General features: G+C 63.7%; 9 protein-coding genes across 9 annotated transcripts; 5 read left to right on the top strand and 4 right to left on the bottom strand.

The window, feature by feature from the left end:
• Window positions 1-56: 56 nt before the first annotated feature.
• Window positions 57-1,697, bottom strand: JCM10292_005137 (uncharacterized protein; the record flags this gene model as incomplete). The annotated part of the gene is made up of 4 exons (XM_076646036.1): window positions 57-768; window positions 825-876; window positions 936-1,266; window positions 1,338-1,697. The coding sequence occupies 4 exons, from the start codon at window positions 1,695-1,697 to the stop codon at window positions 57-59; spliced, it is 1,455 nt and encodes a 484-aa protein (XP_076508315.1).
• A 1,199-nt stretch (window positions 1,698-2,896) lies between these two features.
• On the top strand, window positions 2,897-4,949 carry JCM10292_005136 (uncharacterized protein; the record flags this gene model as incomplete). The annotated part of the gene is made up of 9 exons (XM_076646035.1): window positions 2,897-2,998; window positions 3,193-3,293; window positions 3,349-3,376; window positions 3,439-3,617; window positions 3,699-4,047; window positions 4,111-4,215; window positions 4,277-4,462; window positions 4,529-4,655; window positions 4,741-4,949. The coding sequence occupies 9 exons, from the start codon at window positions 2,897-2,899 to the stop codon at window positions 4,947-4,949; spliced, it is 1,386 nt and encodes a 461-aa protein (XP_076508314.1).
• A 276-nt stretch (window positions 4,950-5,225) lies between these two features.
• JCM10292_005135 (uncharacterized protein) lies at window positions 5,226-6,269 on the bottom strand (the record flags this gene model as incomplete). Its single annotated transcript, XM_076646034.1, has 7 exons — window positions 5,226-5,328; window positions 5,438-5,483; window positions 5,546-5,647; window positions 5,729-5,916; window positions 6,016-6,037; window positions 6,100-6,154; window positions 6,231-6,269. The coding sequence occupies 7 exons, from the start codon at window positions 6,267-6,269 to the stop codon at window positions 5,226-5,228; spliced, it is 555 nt and encodes a 184-aa protein (XP_076508313.1).
• Window positions 6,270-6,616: 347 nt separating this feature from the next.
• JCM10292_005134 (WD40 repeat domain-containing protein) lies at window positions 6,617-8,270 on the top strand (the record flags this gene model as incomplete). Its single annotated transcript, XM_076646033.1, has 5 exons — window positions 6,617-7,207; window positions 7,269-7,341; window positions 7,406-7,480; window positions 7,536-7,930; window positions 8,034-8,270. The coding sequence occupies 5 exons, from the start codon at window positions 6,617-6,619 to the stop codon at window positions 8,268-8,270; spliced, it is 1,371 nt and encodes a 456-aa protein (XP_076508312.1).
• A 393-nt stretch (window positions 8,271-8,663) lies between these two features.
• On the top strand, window positions 8,664-13,122 carry JCM10292_005133 (uncharacterized protein; the record flags this gene model as incomplete). Its single annotated transcript, XM_076646032.1, has 5 exons — window positions 8,664-9,124; window positions 9,180-11,736; window positions 11,797-12,615; window positions 12,672-13,033; window positions 13,095-13,122. The coding sequence occupies 5 exons, from the start codon at window positions 8,664-8,666 to the stop codon at window positions 13,120-13,122; spliced, it is 4,227 nt and encodes a 1,408-aa protein (XP_076508311.1).
• A 1,577-nt stretch (window positions 13,123-14,699) lies between these two features.
• Window positions 14,700-15,693, bottom strand: JCM10292_005132 (uncharacterized protein; the record flags this gene model as incomplete). Its single annotated transcript, XM_076646031.1, has 5 exons — window positions 14,700-14,782; window positions 14,845-14,862; window positions 15,106-15,129; window positions 15,374-15,441; window positions 15,500-15,693. The coding sequence occupies 5 exons, from the start codon at window positions 15,691-15,693 to the stop codon at window positions 14,700-14,702; spliced, it is 387 nt and encodes a 128-aa protein (XP_076508310.1).
• Window positions 15,694-16,585: 892 nt separating this feature from the next.
• Window positions 16,586-17,832, top strand: JCM10292_005131 (esterase/lipase family protein; the record flags this gene model as incomplete). The annotated part of the gene is made up of 4 exons (XM_076646030.1): window positions 16,586-17,162; window positions 17,233-17,428; window positions 17,489-17,674; window positions 17,739-17,832. 4 exons carry the CDS (start codon window positions 16,586-16,588, stop codon window positions 17,830-17,832), a joined length of 1,053 nt encoding a protein of 350 aa, XP_076508309.1.
• Window positions 17,833-18,266: 434 nt separating this feature from the next.
• On the bottom strand, window positions 18,267-19,279 carry JCM10292_005130 (uncharacterized protein; the record flags this gene model as incomplete). Its single annotated transcript, XM_076646029.1, has 4 exons — window positions 18,267-18,764; window positions 18,874-18,975; window positions 19,036-19,104; window positions 19,166-19,279. The coding sequence occupies 4 exons, from the start codon at window positions 19,277-19,279 to the stop codon at window positions 18,267-18,269; spliced, it is 783 nt and encodes a 260-aa protein (XP_076508308.1).
• Window positions 19,280-20,049: 770 nt separating this feature from the next.
• Window positions 20,050-22,091, top strand: JCM10292_005129 (uncharacterized protein; the record flags this gene model as incomplete). The annotated part of the gene is made up of 10 exons (XM_076646028.1): window positions 20,050-20,140; window positions 20,212-20,486; window positions 20,547-20,623; window positions 20,683-20,759; window positions 20,821-21,121; window positions 21,177-21,235; window positions 21,335-21,384; window positions 21,460-21,732; window positions 21,801-21,905; window positions 21,966-22,091. The coding sequence occupies 10 exons, from the start codon at window positions 20,050-20,052 to the stop codon at window positions 22,089-22,091; spliced, it is 1,434 nt and encodes a 477-aa protein (XP_076508307.1).
• Between the last annotated feature and the right edge of the window lie 202 nt (window positions 22,092-22,293).

The following is a 22,293-nucleotide window of genomic DNA, read 5'->3' as shown; positions in this document are numbered from 1 at the left end:
GGGCGCCCAAACGGCAGTGGAGTATGCAAAGTGCGATACAGACATGTCAAGGTATACTACAGCTCGCCCGCAAGCTTTTGCGCCGCCGTCGCTGCCGCCTGCCCCGCCATTTTCCCGCACCCGCAGCTCTTTGCCGCCTTGGCCGTTCCGGCGACCGCGCCTCCGCCCAGCCCCACCCACGCTGCGACGTACTTGAGTGCCTCGAGCGCAATGACACGGTGCTGCCACAAGTAGAAGACAGCAAGGAACGGGAGGAAGAAGCAGAAGGCGGCGAGCGCCTCCCACACGAAGGGGTGCCGCAGGCGGATCGGCCAGACATGCTCGCCCGGGCGACGTCCCTCATCGTCGTCGTCCTCCTCCTCCTCCTTCGTCCCGTGCCGAGCCGTCTCTGGCTTACTAGCCCGAGCGGGCACGAACGACCCTTCGGTGCGGTACCGTGCGAGCAGCTGCTCCTTCTCGGTCCACCTCTCGCGCAGCCAGCGCTCGAACGCGGCCTTTTCCTCGGCCGAGCCTTCGTCGTCGAGTGCGCCACCGCGCAGACGCGAGAGGTCGCCGAGCGGGATGGCGGCGAGCGGGAAGGCGCGGACGTGCAGGTGCAGCTCGGGCGGGGGGACGTGCGAGAGGAGGATCGAGGGGAGCGTGTAGTAATCCGAGGCGTAGATGGGCGGACGCTGTGAGGGAGAGGTCGCGGAGGTGCGCGGGAGGGGATAGGCGAGCGTCAAGTCGATGAGGGTGAGAGTCGGGACGGTAACGGCGAGGTGACGGAGACTGCGGGTCTGCATATGAGATCGATCCAGCAAGAACAGTTCGTGTGATTCACGCACGCAGAGAAGAGACCAGTGGAGCGGGGCAGGAGGAGGTGCTCGAAGTCGGAGACTGTCGAAGAGCAGGCGTCAAATCGCTGATGGCTATGGCGAACGAAACCATTCACGCACTTTTCGTCTTTTCCGCGAAGCGCTTTGACGCCGCTCGTGTGTTCTCGGTCACGATTGTGCCCTCGGGAAAGAGAAGAAGCGCGAGTTTCTCGTCGATCCCGCCTCGGTTGGTCTCCTCGCCTATCTGCCGAAGCTGTCGCGCGAATGGCTTGGCGTCCCGCGCCCAGTTGCGCTCGAGAAAGACGAAGCCGAGCATCTTGATGGACCAGCCGATGATCGGGATTCGACGGAGAGACGACTTCAGGGCAATGTAGAGCGACGGCGAATGGGAAGAGAGGTAGGTGAAGGACCAGAGGTACAACCAGTCGGCAAGAGTCGTATGGTTGGAAATCTGCAGGGTCAAGCCAGGTTAGCGAGCTGAGCAGGTGCACGACCGGCTCGCGGGATGTAAAGAAGACGTACCCAGATACCCTTGGCCGGCAAGAGTACCTTGGACACAGTTCCCTCTGCGTCTTTCTCGACCCATTTGTCGTGAGCGACGCCCTCGCCGGCCGTAAGGACCAGCTCTGTCGGCGAGAAGAGCTGGACGACGAGGACGAGAAGACCCCCGAACGCCTTCTTGCCCACACGACGGTAGGCCAGGCGCGTCGGTCGCCAGTATGCGAGCGGCAGGAGCAATACGAGCGCTGTGAAAGATGTCAGGATGCCGATGTCGAAGAGCAGGATGAAGGCGGCGGTGAAGGGGAGAGCTGTCCAGAGGCGAGGCGGCCTCTGCGCGACAGGCTGTGCCCACAGCGGGGGCTGCTGTCGGGGCAGTGCCATGGAGAGCTAGCCGTGCGAGCAGCAGGAGCGAGAGGGTGCAAGCGTCATTGCCGAGAGGATCGTTTCGTCGCTCTCTCTCCGAGTAGTCGCGACTCGGGCGCCCGACGAGCTGGGATGACCAGAGGATCGTGCGCCAGGTTGGACTGACACCCGCAGCGCTGGCACAGCGATCTCTGCGATGCTGGCTACTGCCCCGTTCGTCCTCATCGCCCCGAGTGCTGGCCGAAGCGAGGGCGTGCTACCGCGGCGTTGCGCCGCGCTGCGTTGCCGCTGGTTCAGCGGACAGCTTCTTCCTGCTACGGGCGCTTCAGGCTGACGCTCCACAGCTGTGGTCGCCCGCGCCTCCTTCGCGCGGTCTCGATTTTCCACCTCGCTTCCTGCCTAGACTCGTCGCCCCCGCGCTCTTTGTTCAAGAGCAGCATCGATGGCGGACATTTGGCTCGTCTCTGACAAGCGTACTTCTCGAGCGCCCAAGGCCGCGCCCCAACCGCGCCCACCTGGCCTCGCGCCCCTGGGTGCTCGATCGACCGCCCTGAGCTTGCCGCGCATCGATGGAGCGCCACCTCTCTGCTCGGCACTTTGCGGTATCAGTCGGCGGGGCTTCAGCGCTGCTCGTATCGCACAGTCACCCTGTCCTGCCGTGCGCACATGGCCCTCGCGCTGCCGCTCGCTTGGTTGGGCCGTTGCGGTCCATGTTCGTGCCTTTTGACGAGCGTGGTGACGTACTGCAGGGTCGCGCGCTCTACATGGAGGCAACTCAGCGCCCACGCTCAATGCGCTTGACATCGGGATCTACGAGCGTCTCGATCATCCGAGACTGACGCCCGCGCTCCTCACTTTCCTCGCTCGATCCCGCTCAACGCTCGGCCCTCCAGCTTCGCTAGCGTGGCGGGGCCAAACTTGCTGCTCCACCATCGATGCACGACGTGGGGAGGAGAGCAATAAGATCGGGGCCTGCTTGGGTCTCCAACAAAAGGTTGGGGGCACCAGGAGGGGGGCGCGACTCCAGCCTGCTCTTCAGCGCGTTCTGCTGCTCCTCTCTCTCTTCCATCTCGCTCTCACTGCTCCCCTCCCACTCGTCTATCCCCAACCGCTCCTTCCGCCTCCGCCGGTGCTGCATCGCCAGGTGTCCGGACAACCTTCTCATCTCGCACCCGCGGTTCCTTCGTCTTTTAAATCTCGAACAACTCAAAACGACAATGGCTGGTGGTGCCGTCGTATCAGGCGCTCGCGCAACGGGCCCTAAGCTCTCCAAGCGCCAGGAGATCTTCGCATTCTGCCTGGTCACCTCGCTCTTCTTCGTGCGTCTGCGCCTTCCTTGGTTCTCCCTCGCCCTTCCGTCTGCCCTTCCCTAGAGCGGTCACTGCAATCAGAGGCTGGCTCGGGCAGTCGCGGAGTGGCCATGCTTCAACCGCCTCCTCCGCCTTCGCCCTCCTTCGCGTGGCGCGGTCTCGTGTCCTGCTTCCTCTACTGACCTTCAAGCAATAACGTGCAGGCTTGGGGGCTCTCATATGGTCTGTTAGACGTGCTCAACAAGAAGGCTCAGGAGGCGTTCAAGGTGACGCGCCTCATGTCGACGATGCTGCAGGTGGCCTAGTGCGTCTCAGCCTTTTTCCCAACCTCGAGCACCGCTGACAGCCACGTCTCGCAGCTTCGGCGCCTACATCGTCTACTCGGTTGTGCGTAGCCTTCTCCTCTGCTGGCGGCTCATTGCCCGGTCTGACTGTAGTTGGTCCCACAGCCGGCCTCCATGTTCGCCTCCCGCTTCGGTTACAAGGCTGGTATCCTCATGGGTCTTGCCCTCTACTCCATCGGCGCGATTGCGTTCTGGCCCAGCGCTCACTACGCCAAGTACTACGGCTTCGTCATCTCGTCCTTCGTCATTGCATGCGGTCTCGCGACCCTCGAGACCATGGCCAAGTACGTCGCCTTTCTGCTATCCCTCGCCTTTCCTCCATGTAATGCGCCGGTGCCACTTTTACTGACAGCGCGAATCTGCAGCTCCTACATCGCCGTCCTCGGCTCACCCGAGCGCGCTGCTTTCCGCCTCAACCTCGCCCAATCGTCCAACGGTGTCGGCGCCTTCATCGGTCCCTTGATCGCCAGCAAGACCTTCTTCACCGGCGCCAATGCGCACTCGCTCAAGGCCGTGCAGTACACCTACCTCGCTGTCGCCTGCTTCGGCGCGGCCCTCGCGGTCCTGTTCTTCTTCGCCAAGCTGCCCGAGATCTCCGAGGCTAGCATCGAGGAGGACCAGGATGCTTCGGGCCTCGTCGACGAGCGTCCGCTGTGGCGCCGCAAGCACACGGTGTTCGGCTTCATCTCCCAGTTCTTCTATGTCGGCGCGCAGGCAAGTCATCGGACCCCTTCCTCCCTCCTCGAAGCGGTCTAACCAGGCTTGTGCGCTCGACAGGTCACCACTGCTTCGTTCATTGTCAACTACATGGCCGACGGCAAGCTCGGGTACTCGTCCGCGAAGGGTGCCGAGATGCTCATGTGGATGCAAATCACCTTCATGGTGCGTTGGTCAGCCTGCCAGGGGTCACGAGCCGTACTGACGATTCCCCATCCCGCTGCAGCTTGCCCGTATCGTCTCGACTCCTCTCCTCCGCTTCTTCAACCCGGCCATCATTCTCAGCGTCTACGGCCTCATCTGCACCGTCTTCTCGCTCGTTGCCGCCCTCACCGACGGCAAGGCCGGCCTTGCTGCCCTCTTCCTTGTCTTCTTCGGCGAGGCCGTCATCTACCCGACCACGTTCACCCTCGTTCGTTCTTCCCCCGTTCAATTCGCCTCGTCTCGCTTGCTGACACTCGTTACTCCTTCGCGACAGGCCACCTCAAACCTTGGCAAGTACTCCAAGCGCGGCGCCGGTCTCCTTGTCATGGGCGTTGGCGGTGGTGCGGCCTTCCCGCCCATGCAGGGCGCGCTCGCCGACGCCAAGGGCACGACCCTCTCCTGTACGTTTGCACCCTCCACAACCCAGCAGTCGCGCTTCGACCCTGTGGCCTCACAAGCTCAACGCTGACCCTCGCGCACACACAGACGTCATCCCCTTTGCCGGCTTCTCCATCACGGTCGCGTACGGCATCGGCATGTTCTTCTACACGCGCCGCATCGAGCGCCAGAAGGCCGACGCGGCGCTCTTTGCCCAGGGCCCGGCCACGCTCGCGCACCCGTCCGACTCGGAGCTCGAGAAGACCGAGTCGGCCGACAAGGGCGAGGTCGACCAGATCGAGCGCGTCCGCGCTTGAGAAGGCCCGCACGCCTCCCCTCTCTCTTTCCCTTGTTGTCCCGTCTGTTCTGTCTTTGTGCTTTCCCTTCCGTGCCTGCCGTAGTACCGAGAACACAAAAGCTCATAGAGCTAGACTGTCGAATGGAGTCTTCCCGAACACATGTGATGCGACGCGGAGCTTTAGAGGCGTGCATCGGAGAACAAGTGATACCGTGCAAAAACAGAGCCTGATGCTATTGGAGCGACCGAAACCCTCGGCGTCCAGGAGACTCTCGCCTGCAAGGGCAAGTGCAACTCAGGCGGCCCGGTCCGCCGAGGTGGACCCTCCGAAGGAGGGCGGGAGTGCGACGGATGTCGAGTCGGGCGTGCCCGGTGCAGGAAAGCGGCGCTGCGTGAATCTGCAAGATACAATGTGAACAGCGTGTCCAGCTGGCCACATCAAGAACGGCATGCGTAGCGGCGCTCTGCGCCGCTGGTCGCACCGAGGTGCCGGTGAAACGCACGCACTTTTGCAGGTCCTCCGTCGTCACGACGCCCAGGACGAATTTCCGGGCTGTGCAATCCGACGGTGTCAGTGTAACAATGGTGGCGTACGAGACGAGCAAGAGCACGCACCCCCGTCAGTCACGAGCGCGAACTGGACGCCGCTCCCTCCTGGCGCTTGCTGCGCGGCAAAGAACGCCTCAAGCTTCTCGAGGGGCGTCTCGGGCGTAATGACTGGTCGCAAAAGAGCATCGATGCGAATCGGGCGTCAGCGCATGCTGTGAAGAAATGAACTGAGGTCGTAAAGGGGCGCACCCTCGTACTTCCTCCCGCGCTTGAACTCCTTGACCGGTAGCTGACCCTCACCCCTCGGCGTCTCGAGAAGGTCGCTGAGCGGTGCGTCGAGGTCGACGGAGCCGCGCTCGGCGAGCGGCTTGAGCTCGTCGATCGAGAGCCAGCCGAGGAGGGTCGCGCGGGAGGATGGGGCGTGAAGAGGGAGGATGCTGCGGGAGTGGAGAGTGAGCTTCCTGAAGTTGTAACAGACGAGTGTCTGCACGCCCTGGGGGCACAGCCGAAACTCGAGCATTGGGCCTGTCACTCACCTGAAGTCTCGCTCCAATGCGACTGCATGGAGTGCAAGCGTCAGCCGCCGGCTCTGCGCTTTGTGGGACTGCCTAATAACGCACGCTGTAGTGCCGTTCCGATCGAAGTGGAGACGGGCAAGACGAGCGCAGGCGAGAGCTGCGAGGGTGGGAGGACGAGCACGTGAGAAAGGCGATCCGGGTATTATGGCCTAGTGCAACGAGAAGGTGCACACCTGCAAGTCCTCGACGACTGATCCGCGGTAGTCGACCATGGCTTGTGTCCGAGGTGTGCAGCGAGCGGACGAGGGTGTGAGGCGTGCGATGTGGGGGAGAAGGTGCAAGCGGGTCGAGTGCGACGCGGTCGAAGAGGAGCACAAGAACGGGCTGAGCAACTCGAGCGCGATGCGGGAAGGTGTCGCGAGGCTGCTCAGGTGCGAGCGGACAGGCGCGTTGACCAGACGAACGTCCGAGTCGGGAGGCCGTCGCTGCGGAGGGCCCGGCCGCGAGTACTGCGCCGCCCCTGAACCTGGCAGCGACCGCCAGCTCGAGCCCGGCGCTCGCTTCATCAGCAGCAGCACCGCTTTCCTCTCCCACCGCTCTCTGGCAGCTTGAGACAGTGATGGCAGACCACCAAGAGCAGCAGGCCGCAGAGCAGCACACCGGGGACGAGCAGCAGCAGCTCAACAACGAGGATGAGCAGCCCATCTTCCTCACGGAAGACGACGTCCTCGAGGTCGAGGACATGGCAGACGGCGACGACCGCATGGAGGACGACTCGGACGACGACGGCAACAACGAGGCGGGGCCTTCGGGCGAGCAGCAGGGCGACGACGACCGTGACGACGCCATGGACCTGCTCGACGGCGGCTTCGACGACTCTGTCGCGCTCGCCCAGCTCCACCGCTCCGAGGGCGGCGCCGTCTTCTGCCTCGCCGTGCACCCCTTTGCCGCGACCCTCGCGGTCTCCGGAGGCGAGGATGACCAGGCGTTCGTGTTCCGCACCGACACGGGCGCCCAGGTCGCGCAGCTCTCGGGCCACACCGACTCGGTTACGAGCGTCGCGTGGAGCCACGACGGCGCGCTCGTCGCGACCGGCGGGATGGACGGCAAGGTCAACGTGTGGAAGGCGCGGAGGCCGAGCAGCGACATGGCGTGGGAGGAGACTGGCTGGGAGTTCCTCATCAGCCTCGAGGGGCCCGACGAGGTCAACGTGCGTCCCTCTGGCTTTCTGGCTCGCAACGAGATTGTGGCTGACCCGCTACGCCGCGCAGTGGATCGACTGGCACCCGAAGGGCAACGTCCTGCTGGCAGGAGGAGCGGACGGGACCGTGTGGGTGTGGAACCGTGCGTTGCTTTCACTTCCTAGATGCTGCAGAGACCGTTTGACTGATCCTGACTCTACCGGCAGTCCCATCTGGCGCAACAATGCACGTGCTGTCGGGCCACACCTCGCCTGTAACCTGCGGTCGCTTCACTCCTGATGGTGCGTCCTACGCGTCCCTCACTCTCTGGCTACGCTCACACTCTCCGACCTGCAGGCAAGAAGATCTTGACTGCGTCGGAAGACTCGACCCTGATCTTGTGGGACCCGCGGACGGGCGAGCCCGTGCACAAGCTCGGTGCAGCAGACGCGCGCTTCCGCCTCGAAGGCGGCATCAACTGTCTCGCGGTCAACCCGGCGTCGACGGTCGCGATCGTCGGCGGCGCCGAGGGCGGCCTGCGCGCCGTCAACCTCGTGCAGGGGACGGTGCTCGCGCAGCTCGAGGGGCACGAGGAGGGCGCGAGCATCGAGCAGGTCGCATTCAACGAGATCCCGACTGTCGGAGGCGGAGCCGCGGCGAGCGTCACCGTCGTAGTGAGCGTGGGCGTCGACGGGCGGGTGTGCACGTGGGAGGCGAGCGGGTTCAAGCTGCGGAGTACGGGCACGCACGAAGTGAGTCGTCGCGCGCTCGAGTTTTCCGTGTGAAGAGCGCAGTCTGAGCTGCGTCTCACGGGTTGATCTCGGCGGCGAACTTGCTCACTCGTGCTCTCTGCAGGACGCCGTGACGTCGCTGTCGTTCTCGCCGCACACGCCAACGTTCCTCACGGGCTCGGCCGACAAGACGCTCAAGCTGTGGGACTACCGCACGGGCGCGTGCCTGCGCACGCTCCTCGGGAACCGCGACATTGTGCACGCCGTGAGCGTCTCGCGCGACGGGCGTGTCGCCGTCAGCGGGAGCGAGGACGGGAGCGTGCGCACGTTCCGGCTCGACGCGCAGGAGGGGCAGCGGTAGAGCGCGGCGAGGCGAGGGCGTGGTACCGGCAGTGCATCCCTTGTTGTCTCCTTTTCGGCGCACAGAAGCCCGCTGGCTCGTTTCAAAGGGAGAGGCGCGCTTGCTTCAATGCTTGAAAATGGGACTGCGGGTGTCGTGGGCAGATCACAGAGAATGAAAAGCCCTCCTGAACGGAAAGAGACAGAGGAAAGGTGAGGTCGGCGACGGTGGCTGACTTGCGACTTGCGCGAGAAGGCGAAGGTTGGCTTCGATCCGCACTCTTTCCCTCTCAGCCGCTGGAGAGTCCCTCGTCTTATCACTGCGACGCAGCAGACCTCGTGCTCAACCTCATTCAGCCGCTACTCCTCCTCACGAGCACCCACTTAGTCGCTTCCCGTCCTTCGGCGTTGCGCAATGTCGACGCCGCTGTCGCCCCCGACGTCGGGGCGGGCAGAGTCAGCGTTGTCCCTCTCGAGTGCACGGCACGCAGAGACGGCGATCGCACCGTACAAGGCTGCGTCTGGCAGGCGCGGTGGTGTCGTCTCCGCTCACGCCCCCACCTTCGGCACCTCGAGCCTCGCACCTCGCTCGCCCTCGCGCCGCAGTGCAGGCGAAGGCGAGGACATGCTCCCGACCCCGCCTGCGTCTCTCCCCGCCTCGTACGAGCGACCGCTGCACCGCCCACTCGCCCCCGTTGCGCCTAGCGAATCCGAGCATCCCGACTCCGAGAACCCGCTCATCGCCACCGCTCTCTCGAGCGCCGCATCTGCCCGTACAGCGACGGGCACAACACCACCGTTCCAGCTCGACGACGGAGCCGATTGGGCGGGCATTGCAGAAACGATGGACCTCGAAGGTCCCCCGCCGGTCACCGGGTGCGTTTCTGCAATCTCCACCTCCATCTTCACTTCTGACATTCGCGACACACAGAGCACACTGCCCTCCGACGCCTCCAGCCGGACCCTTCAGCACGGCGCCCGTCCACCGCCCCTTCCGCTCGCGATACGCCTCCTCGGCTCACTCGCACGACTCGCTCGAGCTGCCGCCGCCGTCTCCCAACCCCTGGACCGAAGAGGATCGTATAGGAGAGTCGATTATGCCGCACAAACGATCTCACTCCTTTGTAACGCCGTCGACGGGCAGCACACCCCCTGCGAGCAACGACTCGGGCCTCTTTGGCGCACCGCTCGTCGACAGCGGCGACGACGATGAGCGCGAAGAGTCGCTGCCGGTACCGCACTGGCGCCGCTCGTTCTCCTACGAGCTGCAGCGCGCGCAGCCGACCGTGTCGACGTCGGTCGTCTCGGCAACCGCGCCCGCTCGGTCCGGTGCCTCGACCCCGTCGCTCAGCATCTTCCGTCGGCGGACACGCGCGCCGACCGATCCAGAGGTGCAGCAGGCTGCCACAGTCACGGCGCCGAGCTCCTCGCTCCGCGCGCCCGATTCGGACCGCGCGAGCAGCAAGCGGCGCCGCTCTGGCACGCTCTCGGTCGAGCCGCCGACTCTGCTTCCGCCCTGGCACAACGCCTCTGGGAGCACAACGTCGAGCGTCTTCCCTGTGCTGTCGCGCCAGGCAACGACGGCGGCGAGCACGGCGACGGCAATGTCCACTTCGACCGATGAAGACGTGCGCACGATCCGCAGGAGGGCTCGGCTCAGTCTGTCGTTCTTCCCCTCTTCCTCCGCTTCCGCCAGCGCAACGGGCGAAGACTTTGCACACGAGAGCGGGATCCGCCGCAGGACGAGCCTCGCTGCCGCAAGTCTCAACACGGCCGAGCCGGCGCCATCGTCCTCTTCGTCCGCGCGCCTGCCGCCCGCATTGCTCCGCCCACGCTCGCCCATCGCCCACTCTTCGCTCGCTGCCCCGCTCGACGGGCCCTTTGCGTTCCCCTCCCCCGCTCAGCCGACGCCCAGCAGCTCGACGACGCCCGCATCGCTCCTCGCCCTTGGGCCCGAGTACGACGACCTCTTTTCGCACGCGCGCCGCTCGCGCGCGCTCGCAAATCGCGGCGAGGGGCTTCTCCGCGAAGCCGCGGGCGTGCTCGCGCGAGCAGAGGAGGAGGTCGGCCGGGCGTCGCGCCTTGTCGACGAGCGCGAGCGCGAGCGCAACGCTGCGGCACAGGCCGAGCAGCGCGCGGCGAGGCCCGCGATTGGGATACGGCTGGGCGAGGGCTGGGCGCCCGCTGCGCCGGAGACGACGACCGCGGCGGCGAGCGCGAGCAGCCCGCCCGTCTCGCCCACGTCGCCGAGCGGAAGGAGGCGCCGCTCGTCTTTCTTCGGGCTCAGCTCGCCGCCTCTCGCCTCGCCCGCATCGCCGCCCTCGGACGGTGGTGCGGGCGTCCCGCTCTCGCCAACGGGCTCGTCCTCCGCCTCGACGCGTGCGAGGCAGTTCCTGACGCAGCTGCGTGCACGCCGCCCGCGCTTATCGCGCAACGCGACGGCCGTCTCTCCGCCCGAGTCGGGCTCCTCCGCCTCGGGCTCGGCATCGACGTCGCGCATGAGTCTCGACATTGTGCCGCCCTCTGCAACGACGACGAGCACGCTCCGCAGCTGGACGCTCCCGTCGCCTCCGCTCGCAGACGGGCTCGCCGGCTCGTCTTTCGACGAGGAAGCAGAGCAGGCCGTCGCGGACCGCCTCAATCGGCGCTTGCTCGAGCGACGGCGCGTCTCGGCGAACATCGACACCGCTACAGCGGCGGTAGCGCATCCCGAGCCTGTCACGACGCTGTGGGGCGAAACGGCGGCGACCACTACCGCAGATGGTGGGCGGAATCGCAGGCTGCGCGGCCCCACGGAGCGAGCGAACGAGCGTTGGCGCTTCGGGCACGGGCCTGCGCAGGCGAGCACGGCCACGTCGACGTCCACGAGCGTGCACCTCGATGTGGGACTGCTCGAAGGCCTGACCACGCCCGCCGCCCCGCCGCCGTGGCGACGCGTGCGGGGCGAGGACCAAGACCGGGTGGGTGAATCGCTGCCAAGCGGAGCGGCGCGGGACGAGGCGGACGAGTACTTCTTCCGCCGCGAGAACAGCCCCAGTCCGCGCCGCCGAGGTCGCGAGACCCCCGCCTGGCTTGCCGACGGCAGCTCGAGCTCGCTCCTGCTCGACGCAGCCGAGGAAGGTATCGGTGCGCCCGGTCTCCCGGCGCTCGTACCTGTCCGAGGCAGCAACCTTGGCCGTCCGTCCATTCGCCTCCCGCGTCCGGACGCGTCGAGGTCGTCCTCCCGCCCGCGTCTCGCGTTCGAAGACGATGAAGAAGCTGCGGGTCCGACGATGGCGGCGGGGAGGAGGGGTGGGGCGGCGTGGGCTGCGCCGCCAACGCTGCCGCTCATGCTGCCGAGTGGCAGCGACGGTAGGAGGTTAATCTTCCCGCACCCTGCTGCTGCAGCGGGCGGGACCGCCGCGGGCGAGAGTACGGCGGCGGGACTCGAGCGCCCGAGGTCCGCGTCGCCCTTCGGCGTCTTCGGGCCGGACCATCTCTTCCAAGCGGTGCGCTCACTCCAGGATACCACTACTCTTCCTGAGAGCGCTGACACAGGCTCTCTACAGGACCCGGCTCTTTTGTACCACGGCCCATCGAACCGCTCGGACCGGATCGAGACCGCGCGGAACGCCTTCCTCGGATCCGACCGCCGACCCATGCCGTGGGATGACCCGGCTCCCTCTCGTCGCACCACCTCGCGGTTTGACCCGTTCGGCGACCTACCGCTACCCTCGACCACGGCTGCAAACGCGACAGCCGAGTCGTCGCGCCCGTCACCGCCTCGTCGCTCATCACTCGCAGATGCGCTTAGCCATATCGGCCCGCGCGGGCACACGAGCCTCGACTTGAACCTCCGCCGCCGTCGTCAGGTGGGCCAGGCGACTGCTGACGTGCTCGATCCCTCCAATTCGAATGCAGCGCCTGGTCCATCGCGCGAGCTTGCCGAGCTCGACAGACTCGCTGCGTCGAGGGTGTCGGAGACGGTCGAGGATCGCCTGGCGCAGCACCGGCAAAGCCGCATGGAACGCCTCGCCGCACTCAGACGCGAGAGAGTCCTCATGCGCGGACTGCTGAGCGGTGCAGCCGGTGCCACGACAAGCTCTGCATCAGCAACCGCCGCGGCTGCAACCGCATCAACAGCTTCGCCTGCCCAGCGCGCCGATGCAGCCGGCATTTGGGCGTCAGACGAAGAGGCGATGATCGGCTCGCCCTCGAGCCCGCCTCGCTCGCCCGGCTGGCGCACCCGGCGAGGCCTCGGCGACTTTCTGCGTGGCTTGAGCGGGGGGGCTTTCGGTCGGGGTGCACTGATCGGCATCTGGGACGACGACTTTCATTCGCTGTGGGGACGCGGCGACTCGGCGGCGGCTGATCCGCGCAACTATCTGGTGCGCCCTCGCCCTCTTTTCCGCTTCGTCGTCTCGCTGACGAGCTCGTCCTACAGGATGATGACGAGTTCGACACATCTTACGAGGCGCTCCTTCGCCTTTCGGAGCGACTCGGCGACGCGAAGCCCAAGGGCGTCTCGCCGGAGAAGCTTGCCTCTCTGCGCACTTTCAAGTACTCCAAGTGGCCCTTCCCGGCGCGCACATCGCCTGCGCCGCCTGCACCCATAGCTAGTACGAGCGCCGTCACAATGGACAAGGGCTCGCCGGCGTTCGCGCGCAAGGGCCTCGAGAAGGAGGAGCGATGCCCGATCTGCTTGACCGACTACGACGACGATGACGAGGTCATGCTCGGTCAGTGTGGGCACGGGTTCCACGCCGAGTGCCTCACGGCCGCCTTCAAGGACAAGGCCGTGTGCCCGTGCGTCCCGACTTTCGCTCATTCTCGTCCACTCACTCACTCGTCGTACATCCCACTGCAGCGTCTGCCGTCGCGACCATACGACCTGAGCGATCCTGTATCTGACGCGCCACGATCTACGAACGAACACCTCTCCTTCCCCTTGTACCGCCCTCTCTGTTCTTGTCGTTACCTTCGCATTCGCGTTTTTCGCCTGATTGATTATGTCTCTATCTCTCGTCAACTGTAGCGTTCTTGAGCACTGTGTCGGACTGTGCATCCCTTCACTCGCGACGAAAGCAAGAGGCCGAGCGTAGTCGCGTCGAGCAGTCCAGTAGGCAATCTCGCTTTCCTGTCTGTTGCGCGCCTCCCTGCTTCTCTTCGGCTCGATGCGCGCGTTATCGTGACGTTTGTCGCGCTGGTAGCAGCATCGCCGCTCTTCGCACGCTCGTCGTCACCGTCTGGCGCTTGCTCTCATCCGTGTGACGCGCATCCGCAGGCGCGGCCTGAGCGCTCTCTGAGGCGATGTGCTTCGCAACGGCTGTTCGCGCTTGTTCTCGGTCCACACAATCGCACACGCCTTCAGCGGGGCAGCCGCTCGCCCGTCACGAACGATGCACGCCTTTACTCTGCTCTGGCTCTTCGCGTTGCTTGCCGCGCTGCCGACGTTGGCGCAGAACGACGACGACTCGGGTTGCATCATGGACGCCGGCACGCCGCTGATGGAGTGTCTAGGGTCCTGGGCATCGCTGCCGCCACTGCCGTCCGCCACTGATCTCGGTCCCGTCGAGGGAGCAAAGGAGCTGTGCGACATGTAGTGCGCTGTGCCCCTCACCCGGTGGTTCGATACCTTGCTGACGTATGCTATGCTTCTGTACAGTACACACATGGCAGACTGCTGGGCCGAAGGCCTTTACTGCCGTGAGTGGCTGCCGATTCGGACTGCAGGTGCTTCCGTGTCTTCCGCCTTTCTACGAAACGCGTTCTGACCTGGAGAGGACACAGCCGACAAGTTCTGCGCCTTGGCCGCCCTTGGCAATAGCTCGTCAGCGTCCACCACCATTGCAACCGAGACCTTCTGGTCCGTTTCTGCCGAAGCCTCGCAGGTCATCACGTCCATCTGGTGCACCCTTTCTCTCGCCTTGCAGAAACAGAAACTAATACTCGCTTTGTGTAGGAACAACGACTCGGGTACAGATATCCCGTCAATTACGAACGACCTCAACTCAACGCAGACGCGCCCAACGTGGACGCATGCCTCTTCGTCCGACGCGGCGTTGCCCAGTGCTACCGCGACGGGTGCTGTGGGAAGCGGTGCGATTGAGCAGAAGGACCGCGGGAATGAAGGAGGCAGAGGTGGATTCCATACAGTGTTCCTGCTCTTTACGACCTTCACTGTCTGCGCCAGCATGTGGTAGCGTACAATTTGTCTTGCCGCGCTCTTCTTCCTCGGACGCAATGGCTCAATCTGTGCACATGCAGCAACTGAAAGGCTGCACGGCGCTGAACAAGTTCATGGAGCTGAGAGCCTGAGAGTCTTGGATACTGCACGACGCTGCTAAGGCTGGCTATGTCCGAGGTACAATACAGCGCCTGAGCATAAGGGCGCTCACGTGCGTTATTAAAGGGCGGCGGAAGTATGTACAAGGGGAAAGGGACAGAGATGGGCGCTAGAGATGACGGATCTTTACTGGCTGGCCGACTGGCCGCCCTGAAGCAGCTTGCCGAGGATAGAGCCCAGAACATTGCCGGATCCCGCCGAGTTTGCGTCTGTAGTGCCGGATGTGTCAGTGCTCTGAGACCAACAAAGCTGCAGAAAGAAAGGGGCGCACTGCCAGCCGAGTTGCCGTCTGAGTGCCGCAGAGAGAGCAAGGGTCAGCAAAAAGAGATGGGAAGAGGGAAGGGGCTGTACGCACTGCCCGCTTCGTTCCCGTCTTTGCAAGGGAGAGAAAGGTTCAGCATGAGAAAGCGGAAGAAGGAAGGGGCTGCGCGCACTGCCCGCTTCATTCCCGTCTGCGGGAGGGTGATGCGAAAGGGCAAGACAGTCAGCACGGTACTTTTCTTCCCCACTTGCTCTGAAGAGAGGCACGTACTACCGGCTTCGTTACCGTTGCCGTCTGTACGAAAGGAGGATCAGCGCGAGGTCGCAGACGGGAGAAAGACGGAGGGGAGAACATCGGCAGCCACATGCCGTGTCCTCCTGCAAGCGGATCTAGCGAAGCAACGCACTGCCACTGTTCCCGTTGATAGTACCGGCGTCGTCTGCAAGGAGAGCACAGGGAGAGAGAGTGAGAAGGAGGGGAAGGAGGTCAGCTTTCCTTGCTCCGTCCTCTTTCGTCTTGAGCAGGCCACGCCACGTACTGCCGTTGCCATTCCCGGACAGAGCGCCGCTCGCGTCGTTACCGGAGCCGATCGAGGGCGAGAGGATGCTGCCGGTGGGGAAGAAAGTCAGCCCCGGTCTCTCTCCTCCTCCTCGTCGAAACGCACCCATCCAGGATCGAGTTTCCCTCGTTGCCTGATCCAACGTTCCAGGTCTGCGACGACTTGTCGCCATTGTAAGAATCCACGGTGTTGCCCTGGCCCACGACGTTCGAGTCGCCGACTGCCGAGTCGACGGCGGGGCACGGCGCAGCGACCGCGAGCGAAAGAAGGGCAGCGACAGCGAGGACAGAGGTGCGCATGATGACTGGAGGGTGGGCGGCGAGGCGTGAGGAGTGGAGGGACGGCTCAGACGGGTTGACGAAAGGAGGAGAGGAGGGAAGCGCGGTCTTTCAGCCAGCTTGGACAAAGAGCGGGCACGCGGGTCAGGGGTGAGGCCGAAGATTGCATCAGGACTGCATCACGAGCGAGCGCGAGGCGAGCCCGTGGCACGATGCAGCATGTTGGACGAGTCGAAAGCGTTGACGACACCGCACGCTCTGGGGACACGGGACTAGCGCGAAAGGGGCACAGAGACCCAGGGCATGTCAGGAAGCTCGGGCAGAGTGCAAGTGTCGAGATGATGCAGCCGCTGTCTGCAGCGTACGGCGAGGGCGACGCGGAAGGGAAGCGCCCTCCGCCCGACGCGCTTCCCGGCTTCCCGGCCGGCGGGTCGGCCTCCTTGCTCGCACCCCTTCCCTTCTTTTCGTCCCCTTCCCCGTGGCGTCCTTCTAGTGAGACAAGCTAATGAACGGTGCTGCGCTTCAACTGCGCGTTCATCAAAGCCGATCACTGCGTCAACTCGCTGCTCCTCGCTGGTCCCCTTGTCCAGCATGGTCCCCCTCGGTTCCAACATCATCGCTCGGCGCCAGCCGGGTCCGCTTCGACAAGCGGGATCGCCCCGCTGAATCGAGTGCTGCGTGCTCGGTCTCTCTTGCTACGGCGCTAGTACAGTGCGGACGCATGAACGCAGGGTCGCGCAATTCGAGAGTGGTGCTGCTCCCTTGGCCGACTTCTGCCCAGGTGCTCGTCGACGTCGTCATGGGTATGATGCGCTCTTGCTGCTTGCTTCCTGCTTCTGCTTCAAACAGGCAAGGGCCTGTTCACCAGCGGCAGACCCGGCGGCACGCGCATCAGTACCCTACTTGAAGCATCATGCGCTTCTTCGCCGCCGCTCTGGCTCTCGCCGCTGCCGCCGTTGCGGCACCCCTGTCCGCCGAGGCGCTCGAGACGCGCGACGCCGTCTGTCGCAACGTCTTCAACAACCCGGGTCGCTTCAGCCAGTCGTGCTCCGCCTATTCCAGCGCCCTCAACTGTCCGAACGGGATCAAGGGCAAGAAGGGCGGCGTCGTCCTCCTCGTCCACGGAACCGGCTCTACCGCCGACGAGACCTGGTCCAACGGCCCGTACATGAAGCTTCTGCCCGACGAAGGCCCCGGCTTCGATGTCTGCGCTGTGACGCTGCCGAACCGCTCCCTCGGCGACATCCAGGTGACGAGCGAGTACGTTGCGTACCTCATCAGCTCGCTCTCGTCCAAGTCGGCGACGGGCAAGGTCGGCCTCGTTACGCACTCGCAGGGCGGGCTTAACGTGCAGTGGGCTCTCGACTACTGGCCGGTGTACCGCTCTTTGGTCTCGTCCTTTGTGGCCCTTGCTGCACCCTTCAAGGGAACAATCGAGGGGCCGCCGGCTTGCCTGGTGGTTGGTCTGCTGACGGGCGGCTGCCCGCCATGTGCGTTCCCCTTCGCTTACCCACTCAAGGCTTTCAAGGCTGCTGAACTGACCTGGTCATCTATCCGCAGCCGTCATTCAGCAGAGCGTCGCTAGCAACTTCCTTGACGCGCTCAATGTCAAGGGCGATGTCGCACTCGTCCCGACGACATCAATCTACACGGCGTACGACGACGTGATCCAGCCCGAGCTCCTCTTCCCGACCAGCCGCCTCACCAATGCCAAGGTGGTCCGCCTCCAGGACACGTGCGGCAGTGCCTACCTAGTGTGCGTTCGGTGCTTCACCTTTCCGAGCTGGGTCACACACCCATCCAATTCTGCTCGCAGCGACCACTTCATCATTCCCTTCTCCTCGTACGCATACTACCTTGCCGTCGACGCCCTCACGCACCATTCGACTGCCGACACTCAGCGCGTGCAGGAGTCATCCTGCAACTGGCTCGTAGACGACGTCCTCCTGAACAACTTCAAGCGCGGTCCTTCGATCCTCCGCCAGGTCGTCAAGGACGCTCTGTGCGTTGCCTTCCTTCAAGTAAGATGTCTGCGCTGGCTGAAACTGACGGACTCGTTTGCACAGTGCCGTCATCTTCGGCAAAAAGGCAAAGCAGGAGCCGAAGCTCAAATCGTACGTCTGCTCACAGGGCGACGCTTCAAAGTCGAAGTGCGCATGAGCCGCCGCTTGGACTCTCAGCGTAGCACCTTTAACCATACATAGTTCGCATTTTCGCCGCCTTCGGGCACTCACACATCTTGAAGACGTGCTCGAGACCATGTACACCAGTCCCTCATCTTGCGTCCATCTGGCAAAGTGTCAGGGGAAAGCACCCAAATCAGCAACCAGTCCATGTGTGCGTCTCGGAAGAAAGCAGCTCATGCAAGGAAGGTGTCCCGCGTACGAGGATCCCGATAAACTGTTTTGACTCTGCGCGCGAGCACCGCAAGGAGCCTGAAAGGGCGCGGACTGACACACACGGCGCGATAGTATCTTGCGATCATGGCAAAGAGCCGTTGCGGCAATGTGCGACTTGCAAACGATAGAGCTACGACAGGGACAACAGAAGCAGGAAAAGATCGAAAGGGATGAAGCTACACAATATAGGACAACTCAACCGCAAACACCCGTCTCTGCTGCAGGCGGCGCCGCGTGCGTCTGTATCGGCAAGAGCAGGCTCGCAAGGAAAGACGGAAGGTTGGTCAAGCCTCTGAGGATCTCAGGCTTGATGGTCACGTCAACACCATCAAGGAGGCCTTGCCCCTGTATCGCAATGCCGTACTCGGGCGCCATGGTCGCTTGCGCGGCAGCTTTGTAAGCGGATGCAGCCGAAGCGGCGCCGACTGCCGAAGTGTACTCTGCCCAGGTAAGGCGCGTCGCAGTTGGCGTAACGAGTGTCGAGCCTGTGACGGTAGGAGACATGCGCAAGCCTGCAGCTGGTGTCGGCTGCGCAGTCTGGAAGATGCCGGACAGGAGGGAAGGGTGGACGAAGAGGTCGATGCCGTCAAGCAATCCGTTGCCCTCATACGTGACGCCGACGGGCTCGTTCTCGCTGAGGATGTTGACGGTCGAATTGAAGTGGTTCAGCGCGTCGTCGAGATCTTCGAGAAGCTGAGCGAGCGAGAGGTCAGCAAGCAGGCTCAGGTCTATTTGTGCAGGCCCAAGCTACCGCTCGTCGCCGAGGTCCCTTACGCGCTGCGCGCAATTGCTGCACGAGCACCTTGAGCACCTCGTCCGCCGCAGCACTGACGGAACCCCAGCGCAGCGCGAAAGCGTCCAGGTCGGACTCGGCGAGGAGAGAGCGACATTGCCTTTGCCCAGGCTGCGAGGCGACCAGGTCAGCATGCGTGTCAGGCTGTTCTCCAGCCTCGCAGCGGCGTACGGTGTCAAGCTTCCGCCTATCAATCTGTAGCAGAGAGCAGATCTGCCCTATGCGCTCGACATCGTCAACCTGGGCGATGGGAGGGTCAGGTCAAGGCGAGCGGCAGGATCCGGCAGAGGGCAACACGCACCACGTCTGTTGCAGAATGAGCGTGTGCTGTTGACGCGAACAGTAGAGCAGCAAGGATGAAAGCCGTGCCCAGCGCGAGCTGCAGACCTCCGGACAACGGCCTTCGTGCTGGCATGGTCCGTCAGAGCCTGTCGCGCGTCGTGCGAGGTCGCAGCAGCTACGGCAGCGTTCTAGCTGGACCGCACGAGCATGCAGCAGTAAGGCAGTAGCGAGGCGGTGCTTCGGCGGGACCCTTCTTGCGAGCAAAGCGAGGCCGACCCGCCGTCAGACGCATGAAACCTGCTGGACAGTCAGCCGCCCGAGGAAGAGCGGCTGCCGACAAGGAAGCGGCGCAGCCCGAACTGAATGCACTTCATTGTCGCTAGCACGCTCAGACAAAAGCAATGCGGGGTCAGACACACATGGTGCGAGCGACGAACAGCGAGCGGAAGGGCCCGCCCGGATTGCCTCTTTGCCCGAGTCCTGACGACTTTCTTCTCGTTCAGCAGCGACTTCGTGCAACCTCCCGGTAGGGAAGAGCTCGGTCTGGCTCGCAACCGCTCGGCAGGCGCACTTCCGGGGTCGCGCCCTTCGCCGCGTCTGCACTTCATCCAACCGCTGCCCCTCCGTTCCATCGGCACCTCCGCACCCAGTGACGCTTTGCCGGCTTGACTTGTCCTTGCGTGTCCCTGATTGGCCTAGCACGTCGCTCGCACAGCGCCGCGCGGCCGACTCGCGCGCCCTTCGCCTGCTCCGCTGGTTCGGATCGAGGATGAGTGGTCCTCATCGCTGATCGAGGGCCCGCTTCGTGTGCTTCCTGCTTGCTGCTTGCTGGTTCGAACCTCTCTCCCTGCTCGTCTCTTCACACACTTCAGTTGGCGCCGACTTCCTCTGCCAGAACCTGTCATGAAGTCCGCCGTCTTCTCCCTCACGCTGCTTGCGCAGATTGTCGGCACGCTTGCCTTCCCTTGGATGGCCGCTCCGGATGCTGCTGAAGGTGCGCCCACGCAGAAGGGTGGCGCTCACGCCTGGACCTAAGCGGAAGACTGACATTGCCCTCTTCCGCAGCAACCCAGGAATACCTTCGCAAGAACGGTCTTCTCCAGGAGCGCGCTCTCGAAGACCGTGGTCTCTTGGACACTCTCACGGGTACTCTGCAGAGCAGTGCCTCGGGCCTCATCACTGGGCTTGAGGGTACCGTCGGTGACCTCGTCAATGGTCTCTCGAATGCGCTTGCGACGGGCGTCAAGGAGTCCGACCGCCGTCCCGACGCCGACCACCCCTTCCGCGAACCTGGCCCGACTGACCAGCGTGGCCCATGCCCTGGCTTGAATGCCCTTGCCGTGAGTATCTACAACAGCCTGCGAGAGCGCGGACATTTGCGCTGACGTTGTTATCTGCAGAATCACGGATACATCTCGCGCACCGGCATCGTCACTGCCGACGAAGTCATTAAGGGCACGTCTGAGGGATTCAACATGTACGTCTTGTTCGCAAACGATGGCGAATCGGAGACTGATACGGCTTTCTCTTCCGCAGGGCTGCTGACCTCTCGGGCGTTTTGGTTCTCATTGCCACGGCTTTCGGCGGCAACATCGCCACCGGCACCTTCTCGAGTGCGCCTTGACTCCCGTGGACGTTGCAGTATGGACTGCTCGCTGACGTATCGCTTTGCAGTCGGCGGCGAGGACGACCGCACCTACAGCAAGTCTGGCATCGGCTCGAAGGCCCTCGGCCGCCAGTACGGCCTTGACGCTCACAGCCGCTGCGAGGGTGACGGTGAATCTGATATCCTTGCGGCGACTGTTGGCAATGCGCAGCGCCTGACCCTGCTCCGTCTCCCCTCGACAGCTTCCGCGACCCGCGAAGACTTCTTCCTCAACAACGGCGACAACCACTCGCAGTCGCCTCGCCGCTTCCGCCGCTTCATGGAGCACGCCAAGAACAATGGCGGTCAATTCAACATCGATGCGGCCAAGTCCGTCTCGACCGCTCTTGACCTGCCTTCATCTCGCTGACTCTGCTCTTCGTAGCGCGCTCTGGGCTGAGAACGCAAAGGAGTCTCTTGACAGGAACGACAAGCTCTACTTCGGTGCGTCCTTCGGTCGTAGGACGAGTGGCACGGACTTGAGGCCGTGTCCTCTATACCCCGGATCTTCTTCGTGTACTGACTACACCGGTGATTCCACAGAGGCTTACACTATCGTTGTCGTCCTTGGAGAGTATCCTTTCCTGCCCGAGGTGCGTTGCTCTCCTCAAGTCTCGCGATTCAGCCCAATCATTTCCAAGCTGTGGTGACCTATGCATCGCATGCAGTTCTTCTCCAACGGCACTTACGGCAGCGGTGGCTCTGCCAACCTGGCGTCGATGTCGGCGCTCATGGGCTACAAGGTCAACGAGGACGGCTCCATCTGCTCAGTGCCCGAGCGCTTCCCGGAAAATTGGTACCGCCGCGCTACGCCTTACGGGGTTCTCAACGGTCTCATCCCCGGCCTCATTCCGACCTACGCCAAGTACCCGCTCCTCCCGAACCCGCTGTCCGCCGTGCTCAATGGCGGCCAGATCAACGAGATTGGTTGCGCTCTCAAGGTGAGCATGGCTCCAATGACTGCAAGCTTGCAAGCAGTAGCTGACCAACTCTGCCGTGCGCCCCACAGCAAGGAATCACTAGCGGAATCCCCTCGTCGCTTCTGCTCAGCACCACCGACGGCCTCTCTGGCGCTCTCACGAAGCTGCAGAACCGCCTTCTCCCCGGCCTTCCCGTGCGCTCCACATTGCTATGCGTGCCTGAGTGCGAGAACTGACATCTGACGTCCCTACAGAACCTTTTCGGCTGCACCGTCGGCGAGGACCAGATCTCGGGCAACGTCACCTCGTCATTCAAGGGCGTCGACACCTCGCTGCAGGAGGCCGCTCCGGGTGGCGGTCAGAAGGTCACCTGCGCGTAAGCAGCTCTCGCGCAATCGGTCGCTCAAGGTCGCACGCCTTACTTGTCGCCGTTGTGGACTCTGCCTCGCATCCTTTCACACCTTCACACATACCCCTCCTCACCCGCGAAACATACTCGAGCGTCATCTGTACATGATCTACACTTCTGTTTTCCTCCAGAAGGCGGACTCTGTGAGGAAGGCGGTGAGAGGCATTTGGTTG

Source organism: Rhodotorula paludigena (genome assembly GCF_050403205.1).
Source record: "Rhodotorula paludigena JCM10292 DNA, Rt_paludigena_JCM10292v1_ctg3, whole genome shotgun sequence".
Classification (NCBI taxonomy): domain Eukaryota; kingdom Fungi; phylum Basidiomycota; class Microbotryomycetes; order Sporidiobolales; family Sporidiobolaceae; genus Rhodotorula; species Rhodotorula paludigena.
This window is presented reverse-complemented; position numbering and strand designations above follow the sequence as displayed.